The sequence below is a fragment of the Schistocerca piceifrons genome, chromosome 5, assembly GCF_021461385.2.
Source record: "Schistocerca piceifrons isolate TAMUIC-IGC-003096 chromosome 5, iqSchPice1.1, whole genome shotgun sequence".
In the NCBI taxonomy this organism is placed as follows: domain Eukaryota; kingdom Metazoa; phylum Arthropoda; class Insecta; order Orthoptera; family Acrididae; genus Schistocerca; species Schistocerca piceifrons.
The window spans coordinates 482,552,924-482,572,126 of NC_060142.1; the positions used below are offsets into that span (position 1 = coordinate 482,552,924).

The 19,203-nt window shown below is 43.0% G+C and overlaps 1 protein-coding gene across 1 annotated transcript in view; it reads right to left on the reverse strand.

Annotated features, from left to right (window-relative positions):
• The window catches only part of LOC124799093, a 166,920-nt gene that overhangs the window by 38,614 nt on the left and 109,103 nt on the right, over positions 1-19,203 (reverse strand). Inside the window, exon 3 of the mRNA XM_047262632.1 lies at positions 8,653-9,164. Within this exon, the coding sequence (XP_047118588.1) occupies positions 8,653-9,164 (512 nt within the window). The remainder of the gene's footprint in view (positions 1-8,652; positions 9,165-19,203) is intronic.

Below are 19,203 nucleotides of genomic sequence, written 5' to 3' on the forward strand. Positions count from 1 at the left end.
CTGGTGAAACGTTGTTGTGATGCCTCGTGTAAGGACGAGAAATGCGTACCATCACGTTTCCGACTTTGATAAAGGTCGGAGTGTAGCCTATCGTGTTTGCGGTTTATCGTATCGCGACAATGCTGCTCGAGTTGGTCGAGATCCAATGACTGTTAGCAGAATATGGAATCGGTGGGTTCAGGAGGGTAATACGAACTGCCGTGCTGGATCCCAACGGCCTCGTATCACCAGCAGTCTAGATGACAGGCACCTTATCCGCATGGCTGTAACGGATCGTGTAGCCACGTCTCGATCCCTGAGTCAGCAGATGGGAACGTTTCCAAGACAACAACCATCTGCACGAACAGTTTGACGACGTTTGCAGCAGCATGGACTATCAGCTCGGAGAACATGGCTACGGTTACCCTTGACGCCGCATCACAGACAGGAGCGCCTGTGATGGTGTACTCAACGACGAACCTGGCTGCACGAATGGCAAAACGTCATTTTTTCGGATGAATCCAGGTTCTGTTTACAGCATCATGATTGTCGCACCTGTGTTTGGCGACATCGCGGTGAACGCACATTGGAAGCGTGTATTCGACATCGCCATAGCGGCGTATCACCCGGCCTTGATGGTATTGGGTGCCATTGGTTACACGTCTCGGTCACCTCTTGTTCGCACTGACGGCACTTCGAACAGTGGACGTTACATTTCAGATGTGTTACGACCCGTGGCTCTACCCTTCATTCGATCCCTGCGAAACCCTACATTTCAGCAGGATAATGTACGACCGCATGTTGCAGGTCCTGTACGGGCCTTTGTGGATACAGAAAATGTTCGACTGCTGCCCTGGCCAGCACATTCCCCAGATCTCTCACCAATTGAAAACGTCTGGTCAATGATGGCCGAGCAACTGGCTCGTCACAATACGCCAGTCACTACTCTTGATGAACTGTGGTATTGTGTTGAAGCTGCATGGGCAGTTGTAACTGTACACGCCATCCAAGCTCTGTTTCACTCAATGTCCAGGCGTATTTGAGGCCGTAATTACGGCCAGAGGTGGTTCTTATGGGTACTGATTTCTCAGGATCTATGCACCCAAATTGCGTGAAAATGTAATCACATGTCAGTTCTAGTATAATATATTTGTCCAATGAATACCAGTTTATCACCTGCATTTCTTCTTGGTGTAGCTATGTTAATAGCCAGTAGTATAGTAATCTGTTCGCTGCATCGTCATGTGTTCAGTTATGGTACCAGTGTATCTTCATTCGTTGATGACACAAATATTTTCGATGTTCCAAACATTTAGCGTTAAATGATACCGACGCTAGAGGATAGTAAAATTAATGTTTCGAGAAGACACACCAATAGCCTGAAATGATACAAGATAAACACTTTTTGCAAACTTCTTATATTTCGTAACAAACAATTGTAAGGAACATGAACTTTGTGGCGCTACTTCGAAATGCCTTTTACAGTCGTCTGTGATGTGCCCGCGGGGTTTCTGATCACTGTTTACTTGCATCGACTGTTCGTGTGAGACGAAACATTAGTTGTTATAGGAACTTGAAGACATACTTTGAATGTATGGTGCACCATGATATAATGCGTAGAAAACCGAGCGAATGAACAGAGACGTTTTCCACAACATGCGTCGTCCAGACTGAACGAAATTTAGTATCTTAGTTACAAACTTGTGAAATCTTACAGGAATATGGGAAAAGTTCTTCATACTTGTACGCACATGAGAACTTTAGATGGCGTGAGCGAAGGTTCATCAGTAAATATCATCCTGTCTCTCCTTCCCCTTCCGTCCTCCCTTAGTGAAATGCACACGTCGAAAGAAACAGTGCAATGTTTAGAGTCCTTGTTGGTAGGTGGTACGGTCTTAGCATTTGTCTCATTAAACAGCATACAGGGATCCAGAAGGAATTTTTAGTCTGCAGTGAACTGTGCGCTGATTTACCTGCCAGTAAGTTTCAACAAACAGCGATATTTGGGACAGAGCCAAAAATTGTATGCAACTACACTACACTACACTACAAGTGCGCGCAATAACATTGGCGGTCCTCACTTCGAAAAAGTATTATAATCTTAATCTGTTACTATAAAGCATAAGTTATTTATATTAGTTAAAAACCCTAAATTAAAAATTATTTCCGCCCTTCAGTTCCGTATCTTAATGTACTCACATTAGGATGCTGTACCATCCATATAATTTAACGTTAATGTTTTTTCATATCATGTATACTGGGTGAATCGAAAGGCGTCAATATGCGTCTTCCACATTTCGTTAGTAGTGATCGAGCTGGCAGAAACGCACACTACGCATGTCAGTGGAAAAGCAGAGGGAAGAAATTTTTCCCGCCTCCGCTCTTTGCTGAAGTAAAATTTGTTTCCTTGTGTGGTATTACATCACTTTGGCGATTTAGACACAACCTGTCAGTGGCGAAGAATCTCTTTTAACGCGTGTTGTAGGAACGGACGAGACAGTAGGCACTATGCTTGGCTCAAAGTGTTGAGAATCATTTGTGAAACACATCATTTGTGAAACACAACAAATGTGACAAACTTTCAAATTTTTAACCGAATTAGTATTCGTTAAAGTCTCACAACTGCAAATCAAGCATTTCCTGACTCTTCCTTACAACCTGCGCTTCTTATTTCTACATCAGGAATCCCATGTTTTAAATATTGCTCACTATTTGCGATACACCCTGTATACTCAGATACAACATATCAAACATACCGCAGGAAAGACGGAAAGAAGGAAAGGTAGTGATTCAAAAACAGCAGATTACGAGGACGTTACAGACGGAGAACAAACTCAAAGTTGATAAGGTTGGTGCACAAAACAAGCTTTTGTGATATTGGTGAACTACCTATCTGTCTAAGGTCATATGAGAAAACCGAGGAAAACCGTTACCAGAACGGCAACACGTAAGTTTAAACGCTGTTCCCTTGTGCTGGTTCCTGTGATATTCTGGGCCGCCTAGTTCAGTAAAGTACTGCAGACCGATGGTTCAAAGTAATTGCGAGCAGAATTCCTTGTTCTAGTAAAAGACTTGACTTACGAACACGTCTACTTTTGTCCTATGAAATCGTACAAGGATGTACTACCCAAAACGTTGTTAATTTGAACATTCGCTGTACTCTGAATTACATATTGCTAGAAACTGCGAACAGCAAACTGTGTTCTCCAATATGCCGTTTTATATTATTATTTATACCCTAAATCCCTAATAGTGAGATGTACATTGAAAAGTGATTTAGTGTTGGAGGCACTATGGAAGTTTACAGTTGTAAGCTCGAATTACAGGTTGATAAAACTATACTACGACACACACTTATACCAGTTATAGATGTGGCTTACTGTGTTTTATGGCGAAACATTTAAACTTAACACATATAGCTAGTTGTGTTTGCGAGAATGACGTAAGTACTGTTGGGTAGAAAATCTAAATAAATAAATAAATAAATACGTAAATAATTTGCGGTATTAGGAGTTATTTTATAGAGCCGCCTTATAAAAGAGCACAATCGTTTGAGCTCCCCAAAATGTTTAGTATCTACAGAAAACGTCCTATAACAAAATAACTAAATCGACAGATAAAAAGATAGAAAACAATGGAGCGCTCTCTTCCTCTCGTGATGAATTATGTGTTATTTTAATTTCTTCATGCGTTCATTTATAGATCCAAGGGCTAAGAAAATCTCATTTTTGTGACTACTTGCACCAACCATTGTGCTTTCTTGAATAGCCTTTCAATACTTTACAATGACTTGCATCGTTGTGTGTCTTCAGGAAGCCACTACATTGGACACTACTGTCAGACAACTACGATTTCAGTGGGACGTCTATGTCCGGATGCCCTTAATTTCACAGTGTCTCGAATGTTACAACCGTAGACAGGGAGTGAATTTCGTAAGCATTATTAACTTTGATTTCTTGGGAAGTTTTTGATCCTATTCCATTGAAGAATTATCGCTGTTCTGGGGCAATATTTTCTTTTTTTTAAGTTTTTTTTTCTATTTGTAAGCATCGATGTTTACAACGTATTTTCCATCGCCCTGTCGAAACATTTAAACTTGCCACATATAGGAAGTTTGGTTTGCGAGATAGATGTTGGATAGAACATCTAAATAAACAAGTACGATTTTCTAAGCAAATATGTACTTTCGCGTTCGTTCGCTTCCGACTGGCAAATGGTTCACTTTGTGGGACATACAGGTAGGAATGCGATTTTTTGACACATATTATCGGCGGTTATCTAAGGCCCGAATCAACTTCGTTAATTGAAGATTTAATTGCTTTAATAAAATGAAAACAAAAGCGGAAAAGAACAGTTACTAGCAAATGCCAAAGTACTTGTTATGCCAATAGGACCTAACAGGGATAAGAATTGTGGCGCTTAGTATTTTAGTTTTGTCGTTAATAATCCGCTCAACATTATTTTTCAACCCTACAGCCATTCACCTGGGTAGATATGTACCTGTACCAGTCGGCGTCTGACGACTTTCTCAGAAGACTTATTAACCAACTTTTCAGAGTAACAGAAAAACACATTACTGAAATGGTAAATGCCAGACTGATTTCAGATATCGATAATGTTACAGTTTTCATTCTTGATGTGACATGTCTCTAACTGTTTCACATAATGTAACTTCACAAACTCAGCTGTTCTACAAGTTCAAAATATAATGCAAAAGTAGAAGACAGTATCATTATCGCCACCATGGTGGGGCACAGTCCAAGTGCAAGGCACAGGCGGTTTGTAGTACCTATTACTCTATTTGCAAATATTTCCAAATCGTCTCTGTCAGTAGCATTAAATCTGGTCTCTACCGACATCTTTCATCGTTTTTTTAACACTTTTGTGGTTCAAGTATTTCGCTCTCTTCTGCACATTGCACTTGTGTGAGGTATAAAAGTGCAAAAAATGAATTTCATCTGCTTGAAGTACTTCGTTGTGTGTTTCGAAATAACGTCACTTCCACATCATCGTGCTAAAGATCGCAACGCATGTGTGTGTTTTTGTTCTTAAATACCTACTTGCTGATATACAAATATTTGTGAATAATGTCGGGTTTTTACGAAATTCCTCGGAGTTTATAGAAACAGTAGACTGGTTGGTTAGATGAACTAAATAGCTGTATGGCAGCAGAACATATGAAAATAATGAGCCAGAGAGCGCCACCAAAAAAGACGTAGAAAGTGTTATTGTGGATAGCGACGGTCAAGGCCCACACGCACATAGAAAATTGGGTGAAACGCGAGAGTCAAAACTGTGTGCTGAAAGCAGAAAATCATGTTGACTGTGGGGGCGTGGAAGATGGAACATCGCATTACAACTCGATATAAAGAATTAAGCGGGAGTTATGGCAGTTTAGTTTCGATATGTTTCTATGGCCTGTACGAATGGAATTCGCTTCATTACTCTGTGAAGGAAGAGGGGATGTAAAACGAAAACGAGGGCACGTGAGCTGCGAATTATCGGTTATCCGAAACCGGCCGTTATTTAGGGAAGGGGATTTAGCAGGAATTTTTAGCGCGCGCATGCCTGGAATAACCAGTAAGCGTTCGTTGGCCGCGTGTGCATAATGGATGAGCTGCGTCCCATCGAACGGGCCTCTATTATTAATCCGTAGATTAAACTGATCTATTGGCGTCGACTGCCCGACCTGCTTTTGCAATCCGTCATTTTCGCGACAGATCTTACAGAGCTGACAGAAAACTTCGTCCTTTGTTGCTCGGCTGACGCTTGTCTACTTCCAGAAAACTTTAGTTTTGACCTCTTTGAAATCTATGAGCTAGTCTATAGATTTTCTATTCGCGAAGAAAGCTCTAATGGTCCTTATGTCTGCAATGAATTTTTGTATTTGATCCGCAAAGCTATTCAACATCTGAGTCATGTCTACGAAAAATGACAGAGCTGGCGTTTAAAATATTGCACTTAGAAATGATGTGTGAAACTTCTTTAAAATGCCAGCCTACAGTGCCGATGAGGTGGCAGTAATACAACAAACTGTCGTAAGCAAAAATCAACTCACGTTTTCGAACAGCCTTAATTTTGTTGTAATGAAAGTATTTGGCGCCTGGTTTGGATCCATTAATAATAGATAAAACTTCATATACTCTTATGATGATTTTTTTTTGTGCTGGTGCAGGCACATGCAGATATTTGTTCAGGAAAGACTGTTTAAATAAATTCTCAACTTTGTGTAAACTATTTTATTCTACAAGTTCGTATGTGATAATGATATTCTGAATGTTTGGTGGGCTCAACATTCTTTAGATTGGTCTTATGAACATCACGATGAAGTGCATGTGGAAATAAAGACGAGGTAAGCTTATGACACTCCCAGTGCTATTCTGCCAGGTTTCTGAAGTGAAACTGTATAGTCGTTAACTTGAGGTAGAACAAACATTTATTTTCCTGAAATGGCTTTATTGCTCTGGTTTGATACGCATTTTAGTTAACATAGAAACTTTGTACGTAGCTATTATTCGCCAATTCTAACAGAGTACTTAGAAGATTTTCCGGCTTTTAAAATAAACTCATACGTGCTACAGTCAAGTAGTTGATCATTAGGCGTTAAGCATTGTCACGTAACTGTAACACGCACATTTTTTTTTTACTAGATGTCTTTGCTTCAATATCAGTTGCCTTCTGTTGGCTGTTTAACAGGAACTTTAGACACAGTCACATAACCCGTAACAAATCAGCTGACTAGCCCTGCAGTGGAGCCATGTATGACTTACCTGTACATGCTGTAACCTATTTTCATGATATGATAGTCATAAGTGAAAAGCGAAAAGAAAAGTGGCGAGTTGGTAAGACTAGACCCTGCATCAATATTTCTTTATAGAAACTAAGGTCTCATGTGGCTGCAGTATACAACACTACATCATTTTATCAATTTTTATTGGAGAACACTGCAGTTGTTTTCGTCTATTACACGGTAGGAAGTACTGCAACCAGCCACAAGATTTTTTTGTAATGATTTTATTATACGATTACTAATAAAGGAGGGCTTCTCAGGAAGGCAGTACAATATATACAGCACATATAAGTGTAAAAATACGTAATCGCAAAAGCTTTGTTATGTTTTAGGACACAGATGTAAAATTTGTAAAGAAGTCCACGCTGCCATCTGTCGACGGGTTCAGGCCCGTAACTAGTAATAGTACAACAAGATCATTTTAAAAAAGCTTGTGGCTTGCTGCAGTATTTACTAATCAACACTAAAATACTGGAGCAGAGTGTTTTCCTGGCGGAGGCGCAGGTGCGTGCGACCCACGTCCGCGAACGTCGTTCAAAGACGCTACAGAGAGTTAAAGTTACACGCATCGGCGCCAGTAAATGAATGTACGTACAGGGTGATTCTGTGATGACGTTACGAACTTCCAGGGATGGTGGAGAAGGATTGTATCAATACTAGGTAAAAATCCCTCTATCGGAAAACACCTCGAAAGTCATAAGCGAAAACAGTTCTGATACCTCTGACAGTGTAATAAATTTGCTGATACTGTTGTTGCTAAGACTGTTCAAATGGGTCTGAGCACTATGGGACTTAAAATCTGAGGTCATCCACGTCCGAGGCAGGATTCTAACCTGCGACCGTAGCTGTCGCGCGGTTCCAGACTGTAGCGCCTAGAACCGCACGGCCACACCGGCCGGCCGCTAAGACTGTAGTGTAGGAAACTTTCAGTGGTTGTAGTGGGGACCAAAATAAGAAAAAAATGTCTAATAAACATGGGCCTTAAAAAGCATACCTTAAAAGCTATGAGCAGTTGTCCAATAGAAGAGATATGTTTCACACCAGCGAACGTGAACAAGTACTTATAGTTCCTCAGGTATGCATTTTACAGCCCATGTTTACTGGCCACTTTTTGCTTGTTTTGGTCCATACTACCACCTCTGAAAGTTTGCCACCCTACATTCTTAGCAACAACAGTACTGGTACGTATGTTCCACTGTCTGCGGGCCGTCCGGTGTGGTCGTGCGGTTCTAGGCACTTCAGTTTGGAACCGCGTGACCGCTACGGTCGCAGGTTCGAATCATGTCTCTGGCATGGTGTGTGTGCTGTCCTTAGGTTAGTTAGGTTTAAGTAGTTCTAAGTTATAGAGGACTGATGATCACAGATGTTAAGTCCCATAGTGCTCAGAGCCATTTGAACCACTGTCTGCGGTATCGAAACTGTTTTCGCTTATTCGAGGCGTTCATTACAGATACTCTTACCTAAAATTGTACATTTATGCTTGTCCATCATCCATGCAAGTTTGTTACATCGTCACGGAATCACCCTGTGTATACATAAATTTATAGGCACCAGCGCTAGTAGCTTTGACGCTGTGCAGCGTCTTTGCATGACGTTCCCGGGCATGGTTCCTATTCAAAATATCATGTACACCCTCCTCTACAAGTCCTAGAAGTTTGTAGCGGGAATTTTCGAACATCCCGTTTGGGAAGTGCTATGGCACTCATTCTGGGCTATGTAAGGACGTCTATGATAATCTCGGGGATGGAGGAGAGTCGTGAGATGGTAACAACACTGTCATGTAGCAGCCTTGTGCGTCACTACTCTTCCGGAGCTTGAAGTTTTCTTGGCAGAGGCGGGCGGACACGCGTACACATACGTAAGGAAACAGCTGTGGCACTGACCTGAAGCTGGAACAGGGGTGGATGACCCAGTGTCCGGCGGCTTTCTGGCGGATGCGCTCCTTCATGAGCGCCTTCTTGCTGCCGAAGAGCTTCATGGCGAGCTTGTTGTCGGTGGGCTGGAAGATGGCCTGCAGCTGGTTCTTGAGGAAGCTCTGCTTCTCGCTGGCGGCCAGCGGGTTGGGGCCGGGCTCCTCCTTGGGCGTCCCGTAGAGGCTGACGTCGTCGCCGGCGCCCCCGAAGTGCACCTTGCCCGCGGCGGCGCCCGGGCCGGCGTTCGCCGCCGGGTCCTTGTTCATGTTGGACAGCGAGCTGGACAGGAAGTCGGCGATGAGCAGCGTCTCGTCGTCGATGGCCGTCACCAGCGAGTCGGTGCACGTGTTGGTGTTCTCGATGCTGATCTTGATGGAGTCATCCTTGAGCTCCTCCTCCGACTGCGCGCTGCCCACTGGCGCGGCGCTGGGCCGGCCGTTGGCGAGGCGCAGGCTGGGCGCGCGCCGCCGCTCCCCGTCCCTCTCCGCCGACTCCCTGCAACAGCCAATCGCCGCCGGCGGTCAGGTCACGTGCCGGCGCCGCCGCCGCCGCCGCGCCGCTGCCGACCGCCACATGGGAAACAGCTGAGCGCAGGTAAGGGCTCGGCGCAAGGGCAAAGCGCGCACGAGGCGGCGCGCGCCGCGAGTGCCCACAGCCCCTCTGCCGGTTCTTAATGAGGGACGAAAGCGAAAGCGACCAAAGTTGTAAAAGAAAAATTATTGGCTCTTCACCAAAGTGGCACAAAAATATCAATTCCTCAATATTGTGTTCCGATTCCATTCGAATGTGTGATAAAAAAAAAGACCAACGGAAAAAAAATCGCGGCACCAAAAGTTAACTAATGTAGAGTAACGAAATTTCGGAAATATATTTGTCTAGGTAACATATTTAAGCGATTAACATTGCAAGCTCACAGGTTAACGTAAGCGCGAGCACTGGACTCGCATTCGAGAGGACGACGGTTCAATCCCGTCTCCAGCCATCCTGATTTAGGTTTTCCGCGATTTCTCTAAATCGCTTCAGGCAAATGCCGGGATGGTTCCTCTGAAAGGGCACGGCCGATTTCCTTCCCTAACCCGAGCATGAGCTCCGTCTCTAATGACCTCGTTGTCGACGGGACGTTAAACACTAACCACCACCTCCACTAAGCGCGAGATAAGCCATTGCATATGTGAAATGCTATTAAGTTAATAACCGATGTAACCGCCAGAATGTTTGTAAGTAGGCTGTTTAGGTTCTTATATTGGTAACGCCACCGCCACGTAGTTCTCTATTTGAAAATCACTGACTGTGCTGTGTGAAGGCTGTGGTTGGTTTGCATTGTTGTCTGCCATTGTAGTGTTGGGCAGTTGGCTGTTAACACCGCGTAGCGTTGCGTAGTTGGAGGTGAGCCGCCAGCAGTGGTGGATGTGGGGAGAGAGATGGCGGAATTTTGAGAGCGGACGATCTGGACGTGTGTCCATCAGAAAGAGTAAATTTGTAATATTGGATATCATGGACGGATATATATATATGTTATGACTTTTGAACACTATTAAGGTAAATACATTGTTTGTTCTCTATCAAAATCTTTCTTTTGCTAACTATGCCTATCAGTAGTTAGTGCCTTCAGTAGTTTGAATCTTTTATTTAGCTGACAGTAGTGGCGCTCGCTGTATTGCAGTAGTTAGAGTAACGAAGATTTTTGTGGGGTAAGTGATTTGTGAAACGTATAGGTTAATTTAGCCAGAGCCATTCTCTTGTAGGTATTATTGAAAGACAGATTGCGTTGCGCTAAAAAATATTGTCTGTCAGTTTAAGCACAGTCATGTATAATTTTTCTAAGGGGACGTTTCATGTTGACTGCAAGCATGCAGACGTGTATGCATAGCGTTGTACAGGTGCCAGATGTTAGATGTCAGTCTCTTGGACGGAGTTTGTAACGTTCTCTGGCAGCATGCATCCAAAGTGGAAGTTAAAAGAACATTTCGATGTGTAATGCTCACTGTAACAAATAATTTATATGTATTTCTGTTAATTGAATTTCAAAAGGACACTTAATCTTGTGAGGAAAAAGATAATTATGAATTTTGCTATTATAAATGATTATTCAAAGAGTGTGAAATACTATCTGTGGCAGAGGAAGTGAAAACGAAGAATGGATATGTAATTAAAAATGACAAAGACTGTACAAGAGTTAGTTAAGATATAAATAAGCAATATATTGTAACAGAATCGCTTGTGTTCTGCACGGACTGAATGGGAGAGGAACCCGTGACGTTGCATTAGGCTATTAGGTGGCCTTCATTTGTCATAAGTCGATGATCAACGCCATTTGCAGCTGGATTGTAAAATGTGTGTAATTGTTTATGTTAAAATATATTTATCTAGTAAAATCTGCTTGTCACAGTTACTGCAAAAGTTCGCACCGGACATTACCCATTCTATTTAAGAAATTTCAGCATTTTATTGGCTATCGCTGGCGGTGCGGAGCTGCGCCGCGAGCGAGCAGTCTGCAGCAGCTGCAGATTTAAATATACGATCGCAATAACGACCACATCCTAAAAAGGGTACAGGTAGAGGTGAAGGAAAATAATAAACTGTTTCTTTTCACAGCATTCCAGAATAAAAAGAGATGATAGATTTTATCTTGTGCCTTCACAGGTGAATACAAGCTGCAGATTTTGTAAATTTTCATTCAAAAAAGTGATAAATTCTGAACATATCGTAAAGTGTATTTAAAAGTGGATAATTTTCATCAGAGCTTAGCAATAAAAAAAGAAAACATATTCATATAGTAAAGATAGTCTTATGCTTCAAAGCTAGTCGGGTTATACCCAGTTAAACAAAAATACACTGCAATGTGAAAATGTTTGTTAACTTCAATGGACAATAATATTTTCATTCTTGCACAAACAGCTTTAGTACTTGAATAAAAGTAAAACTTGAATCATTATTTTGGAATATTCAAAGAAATTCATTTGTATTACTCTGCAACAGAATGTTTCATACAGAAAGTAATAATCACAGATGAAAAATTTATTGCAACCTTTAATTTATCATGTCCATCCATGTATATGTTAAGTTCAATCTCAACGGTTTCCCAATCAAATTAAACGCAAAAAGCAAAGAAAGTTTAAAACCAGACGGTCAACTCTTGAATAATTAAAACAGACAGAATCGCATTAAAGGTTCCATGCCTGATGCGTTTGGTCGGTCAATACAAGGACGGTTAATGCTGTTTGTGAATGACGCTGGAGTTGTCTTATAATATCCCATAAGCGCTCGATTGGAGACAGATCTGGTGATCGAGCCGACCAAGACAACATGTAGCGTATGGTGGGTTACAACAGCGGTGTGGGGCAAGCATTATCCTGCTGGAAAACACCCGCTGGGAGGCCGTTAATGAATGGTACCATGACACGTCGAATGACATGAAGTACAAATTTGCAATAAGGACGCATGTGATAACCGCGAGAGCACTCTTGCTGTCATATTAAGTCGCACTCCAGGCCGTAACTACTACTGTCCAGTGTGTCTCGCACACACGTATGGGTTGGTTGCAGCCCTTAACTGGTCACCACATAAGCAACACACTGCCATCACCGACACCGAGGCACAACCAACTTTCAGCAGATCTCCACTCTGCCCTCCAATTCACAAATGGTTCAAATGGCTCTAAGCACTATGGGACTTAACATCTGAAGTCTTCAGTCCCCTAGACTTAGAACTACACTCCTGGAAATTGAAATAAGAACACCGTGAATTCATTGTACCAGGAAGGGGAAACTTTATTGACACATTCCTGGGGTCAGATACATCACATGATCACACTGACAGAACCACAGGCACATAGACACAGGCAACAGAGCATGCACAATGTCGGCACTAGTACAGTGTATATCCACCTTTCGCAGCAATGCAGGCTGCTATTCTCCCATGGAGACGATCGTAGAGATGCTGGATGTAGTCCTGTGGAATGGCTTGCCATGCCATTTCCACCTGGCGCCTCAGTTGGACCAGCGTTCGTGCTGGACGTGCAGACCGCGTGAGACGACGCTTCATCCAGTCCCAAACATGCTCAATGGGGAACAGATCCGGAGATCTTGCTGGCCAGGGTAGTTGACTTACACCTTCTAGAGCACGTTGGGTGGCACGGGATACATGCGGACGTGCATTGTCCTGTTGGAACAGCAAGTTCCCTTGCCGGTCTAGGAATGGTAGAACGATGGGTTCGATGACGGTTTGGATGTACCGTGCACTATTCAGTATTCCCCTCGACGATCACCAGTGGTGTACGGCCAGTGTAGGAGATCGCTCCCCACACCATGATGCCGGGTGTTGGCCCTGTGTGCCTCGGTCGTATGCAGTCCTGATTGTGGCGCTCACCTGCACGGCGCCAAACACGCATACGACCATCATTGGCACCAAGGCAGAAGCGACTCTCATTGCTGAAGACGACACGTCTCCATTCGTCCCTCCATTCACGCCTGTCGCGACACCACTGGAGGCGGGCTGCACGATGTTGGGGCGTGAGCGGAAGACGGCCTAACGGTGTGCGGGACCGTAGCCCAGCTTATGGAGACGGTTGCGAATGGTCCTCGCCGATACCCCAGGAGCAACAGTGTCCCTAATTTGCTGGGAAGTGGCGGTGCGGTCCCCTACGGCACTGCGTAGGATCCTACGGTCTTGGCGTGTATCCGTGCATCGCTGCGGTCCGGTCCCAGGTCGACGGGCACGTGCACCTTCCGCCGACCACTGGCGACAACATCGATGTACTGTGGAGACCTCACGCCCCACGTGTTGAGCAATTCGGCGGTACGTCCACCCGGCCTCCCGCATGCCCACTATACGCCCTCGCTCAAAGTCCGTCAACTGCACATACGGTTCACGTCCACGCTGTCGCGGCATGCTACCAGTGTTAAAGACTGCGATGGAGCTCCGTATGCCACGGCAAACTGGCTGACACTGACGGCGGCGGTGCACAAATGCTGCGCAGCTAGCGCCATTCGACGGCCAACACCGCGGTTCCTGGTGTGTCCGCTGTGCCGTGCGTGTGATCATTGCTTGTACAGCCCTCTCGCAGTGTCCGGAGCAAGTATGGTGGGTCTGACACACCGGTGTCAATGTGTTCTTTTTTCCATTTCCAGGAGTGTACTTAGACCTAACTAACCTATGGACACCACACACATCCATGCCCGAGGCAGGATTCGAACCTGCGACTGTAGCAGCAGCGCAGTTCCAGACTGAAGCGCCTAGAACCGCTCGGCCACCGCGGCCGGCAATAAACGAAGACTGGAAGTACTTTTGTGAAGGCTTAACCTATAAATTTCTTCATCGTGTTGAATTAGTGCACCACACCAACCCAGTTATATCTTACACGGTGCATGGGTTCAACTCTTGTTCGTCTCGCTTCCCTGTCTACGAGATATACCTATTGAAGGTACAGGTACATCACGGGAACAATACCGTTTTACTGCCTTGATGTGCGTTGGTGTGCTGCATTAGTCCAACACGCGGAAGTAGTTCATAAACTAAGCGTTCACAATATTATTTCCAGTCTTCGATTAACATTGTTATTATTATCTTCTTCTTCTTCTGCTTCTTCTTCTTCACTACATGTGTTAGGCAAATTGCCTGTTTCGGATGCGAAAATCGCTGTTCAGGTATGGAGCTATTGAAAGCACTGGTGCATACAGTACATCGATCCTTTTTAAATTTACATTATTTTTTGAAAGCAATATCGAAGGTGCAAAATTAAAAATGGATATACCAACTGAATTTATAGCCTATTTTTGGTCAGATATTGGTGTTAGAAAAAAGTTGAAAGATGTTGAAAAAATTATTAACCAGGGTAACTCGAAGATATTTAAAAGATGAGTGTGATGCCGAAGTGAAACGGTCTTCTCATACGTGCCTCCATATTTACCCGGCTGTGGAAAAAGTCTGGTATTTGACTTTCAACTTCAAAGTGTGTAAATTGAAAAGATCACAGGAAAAATGCACGGAACATGTACAGATTGACTGTACAACAAACATCTACAACGTCCCTCGGTTAAGGAAGTTGAACAGGTGCAACAATTAAGAATTAGAGGTTAACGGCATACTTATGGAAGACGATAAGCATATTCATATCTTTCCGGTAGTATTGTGGCCTATTTAGTGACTGCTGTTTATTGTGGTCACTTTGCAATATATTTTACTAGTTAGCCTCAACGTAAATTCATCTTTTCGTATCATATAAAAAAAGGAATAAGAAACATTTGTTCGTAAAATGAAAATAATGTTGATATAGTGAGCTGTTACCAGTGGTTCTGTGACTAAATGACTATGGGAAATCTTGAGATGTCTAAAACTATCAACGAGGAAAGAATCGCAATGGAACAGCTGGATATTACGTCCATCTTGGCCGATATGTAAACTGACCCATTAGTATCGTCATTTGCAGCAGGATTTATATTTTTCTCGTCTTGACGTCTTTTACTACCGAATACAAGCTCCCCTGAACAATTATATCTCTTTTCTGCCTCAGTTTCATTCGTCATCAAAGCAGAAGAAAAATTCGTGTCAAGGCGATGTAAAAAAATTGAAACACTCTCTTATTAGGAATGAGAATGGAAGGAAGTCCGAAGCCATCATAAAGAATTAAGATATTCTGTGATATATTTAAATGAATAATTTCGAAGAAGCAAATAAAAAAAGATGATTTAGGGAAGTCCTTCGTACTTCGTTCCGTTATTTCATGGTAAAATTTAATATTTCACTCCAATTTTATTACATCTAAATTTACCGGGACAGTAAATTTATGCCTAACGAAACTAAAGACGTCTTAAGAAAGGGTAAAAGTTGTTCACTTTCATAAGTACCGCGTACACCCAAGAGAGCAACAAACCATTATACAGTTCATTACCACCATTGATATGTTGTTCTGTGGATATTAGGTGACTAAAGAGGCTAATTTTCCCGTTCACGAAATTATGACCCAATCTGTAACCGAAGAACAGTGCAAGGCGCACAATGGCTTTGAGATACCCCACGGAAGGGGCAGAATTCAAATTCCCGCCAGGCTTAATTTCCTGAAATCTCCTCAAGCGACCACCAGTCAGAATTTTTTAACTGGTCTGCAGCAGATTTCCTCAGTAACACATTTCACTCAGTACCGTTACTACCTTGACCTCCACATGACGGAATGTTAGAATATAACATTCTATATCTCATTTTGTAAGTTGCGTTTCACGATTGTTGTGTCCTCTCCTAGAGTAGATGTTATCTCTCAGGAAAAAGCAGAGGCCACCTTCTGCCCACCGAGTGAGAGGCAGCCTGCGATTCGCGTACGCAGCAAGCAGAATGAACGGCAGGCTTCCTTGGCTTCTCGCGGCAGCGGCCTACTAACAGCCAGTATGACCCCGTTTCGTTTGAGGGACTGGAAGGAAACAAAATAAATCGTCACGGTCGAGCAGTAGATTTAACGAACCGAAACTTATTGTCGCCCCCTTCCAAACGCTCAGCTCTCTATCGATGCATAACTGCACCACAGGCCGCATGCTGAACTGGCAGAGCGTTGCTTTTAAAACTCAGCGATACAGTTAATTCCAAGTCAAGTCCACAATATTTTCTCGTCTTCTCGGCTCATAGAGCGCTGCAGAGTTGCAGATCGCCTAGGCGTTGATTCCATGCTTAACGACGTGTAATTACAAGCACTTAGTTGCACAATATTTCTCTTACGTCGACGTCACGCTATGTGCAGCACTATTATTTAGACAGCTGTTTGTCGCAGAATTTCTCACAATATCCCTCACGCATATTGGAATATTAAATGGTCGAGCTTTAATTCATGTTTTATTTATGCAGCACTCTTCCGCAGGAACAGGTGTAGTATCTCAATAATTATTTTAAAAAATACGTGTAATGAAAATGGCAAACTAAATAAAATATTGCAAATGGGAAATAAATAATAAGGGAAGCAAAAATTATCATTAATTATTATATACATGTGGCATCAAATACTGTTCCGCACAACTGGTAAACTGGGTGTTGTGTGATGTCCTTAGGTTAGTTAGGTTTTAGTAGTTCTAAGTTCTAGGGGACTGATGACCATAGATGTTAAGTCCCATAGTGCTCAGAGCCATTTGAACCATTTTTGAAGAACTGGTAAAGTATTTCTTTAACGGGCACAGAATTTGGCAACTATGTAGTACGATGAAACCGATCAAAGTCGTTCAGTAGTTAGGACACTGGACTCGCACTCGGGAGGACGACGGTTCAAACACAAGTCCGGCCATCCTGATTTAGGTTTTCCGTGATTTCTCTAAATTGCTTAAGGCAAATTCCGGGATGGTTCCCTTCACAAAGGCACACCCGATTTCTTTCTCCATCCTTCCCTAATCCGCGTTTGTGCTCCGTCTCTAATGACCTCGTTGTCGACGGGACGTTAAACATTAATCTCCTCCTCCTCCTAGTACGATGAAGAATAGAAAAGCAAAAGACGAAGATTCCGGATTAACGCGTCCATCGTGGGAAATATAGTTGCAATGAAATAGAACATTCGAATGATACACCTCGTGCAACAACCTTAACGGTACAATAAGAAAAGTGTGGTCAAGTAGACATAATGTGACGGAAATGAACCTGGTTTTGAGAGTTGTTTTCCTCATGCTTGATCCTAAATAAAATATCACAACGTTCAATCATTTTTGACGGGGCTCTATTTTCTCCACCATACTTCGCAATGTGTGGTGGTATCACGTATCAGCCTTTTTAATTAACAGATGTTCTCATATTGATAAGTTAGTGCGGATCGTGTCTCACCGAACACGAAAAGCCTTCTCGCTTCATATAAATCTCTTCTTGCAAACCAGACAGTTTTAAAAGTATCATTTATCGAAGGAAATGGTTCATGGATTAATGAGATTAGGACAATACAAAAGCTCATTTACTTTTAAGCGACACTCGATCTTAATATATGTACAATTTGTGGAGTTCATCTCTTGGCAACACTAATACAAATTTAATCGATTTCGAAGAGGGATGGTTCCTTTGAAGAGGACTGGGATGGATCACTTATATCGACCGTCATGGCCTATTTGTAATGTTTGAATGCGCCATCTGGTTTGGTTTTTAATAACACAGCCACTGAGTGACTGACGAGCTACCGGAATGGAGTATTTTGTGCGTATTAAGTGGGTTGAAACTGTTTCCGACCACTGTAATTGGTCCAGGTATGCGGCCACTGACGCGACAGGTGGAGCAACAGCAACGGGTCGTTGGCAGCGGGGCTATACAGTATTTAGCGGTGGTCAACGGATGTCCAACTGCGTCCGCTGCTGACTGAAAATATTTAATGAGTTTCTTACAAGCCAGTCCTGTATTGTCTTGTCATGAAAGATATCTTGTTCTGCGTGTACTCACCAGACCAGATTTGCTTGATTGGAATTTGAATTGAAATAATACCGATTTCTGATAACCAGGGAATTACGGAACGATATTTGTATGAGAATAACAATAATTTATCACCACTGATTTAATACATTTATTGACATGTCACCGGTAGTTGCCTTTATCGAGTGAATTTATTAGTATGCGTCCTTGATTCAAGTTTTGCATTCAGAAGGATTATTATTTACTGTATGAGAAAATATTTATGTCAAAGTGAAACTATTTGAAACATATTACGTTCGGTGGAAGCAACAATTCTTTGTAGGCGCGATGGTTTTGATTTCTCCCCATACTGACTAGGAAGTCAGATAACTCGAAAGATTATCTAGGACTCGTTAACTGAGATAGTTAAACTATTCGAGGATGTATATTTTTGCGCCTTCCCCATGAACCATGGACTTTGCCGTTGGTGGGGAGGCTTGCGTGCCTCAGCGATACAGATGGCCGTACCGTAGGTGCAACCACAACGGAGGGGTATCTGTTGAGAGAGGCCAGACAAACGTGTGATTCCTGAAGAGGGGCAGCAGCCTTTTCAGTAGTTGCAGGGGCAACAGTCTGGATGATTGACTGACCTGGCCTTGCAACATTAAGCAAAACGGCCTTGCTGTGCTGGTACTGCGAACGGCTGAAAGCAAAGGGAATCTACGGCCGTAATTTTTCCCGAGGGCATGCAGCTTTACTGTATGGATAAATGATGATGGCGTCCTCTTGGGTAAAATATTCCGGAGGTAAAATAGTCCCCCATTCGGATCTCCGGGCGGGGACTACTCAGGACGACGTCGTTATCAGGAAAAAGAAAACTGGCGTTCTACGGATCGGAGCGTGGAATGTCAGATCCCTTAACCGGGTAGGCAGATTAGAAAATTTAAAAAGGGAAATGGATAGGTTGAAGTTAGATATAGTGAGAATTAGTGAAGTTCGGTGGCAGGAGGAACAAGACTTCTGGCCAGGTGAATACAGGGTTATAAACACAAAATCAAATAGGGGTAATGCAGGAGTAGGTTTAATAATGAATAAAAAAAATAGGAGTGCGGGTAAGCTACTACAAACAGCATAGTGAACAAAAGAAAAATTCGGAGTAGGTATTAAAATCCATGGAGAAGAAAT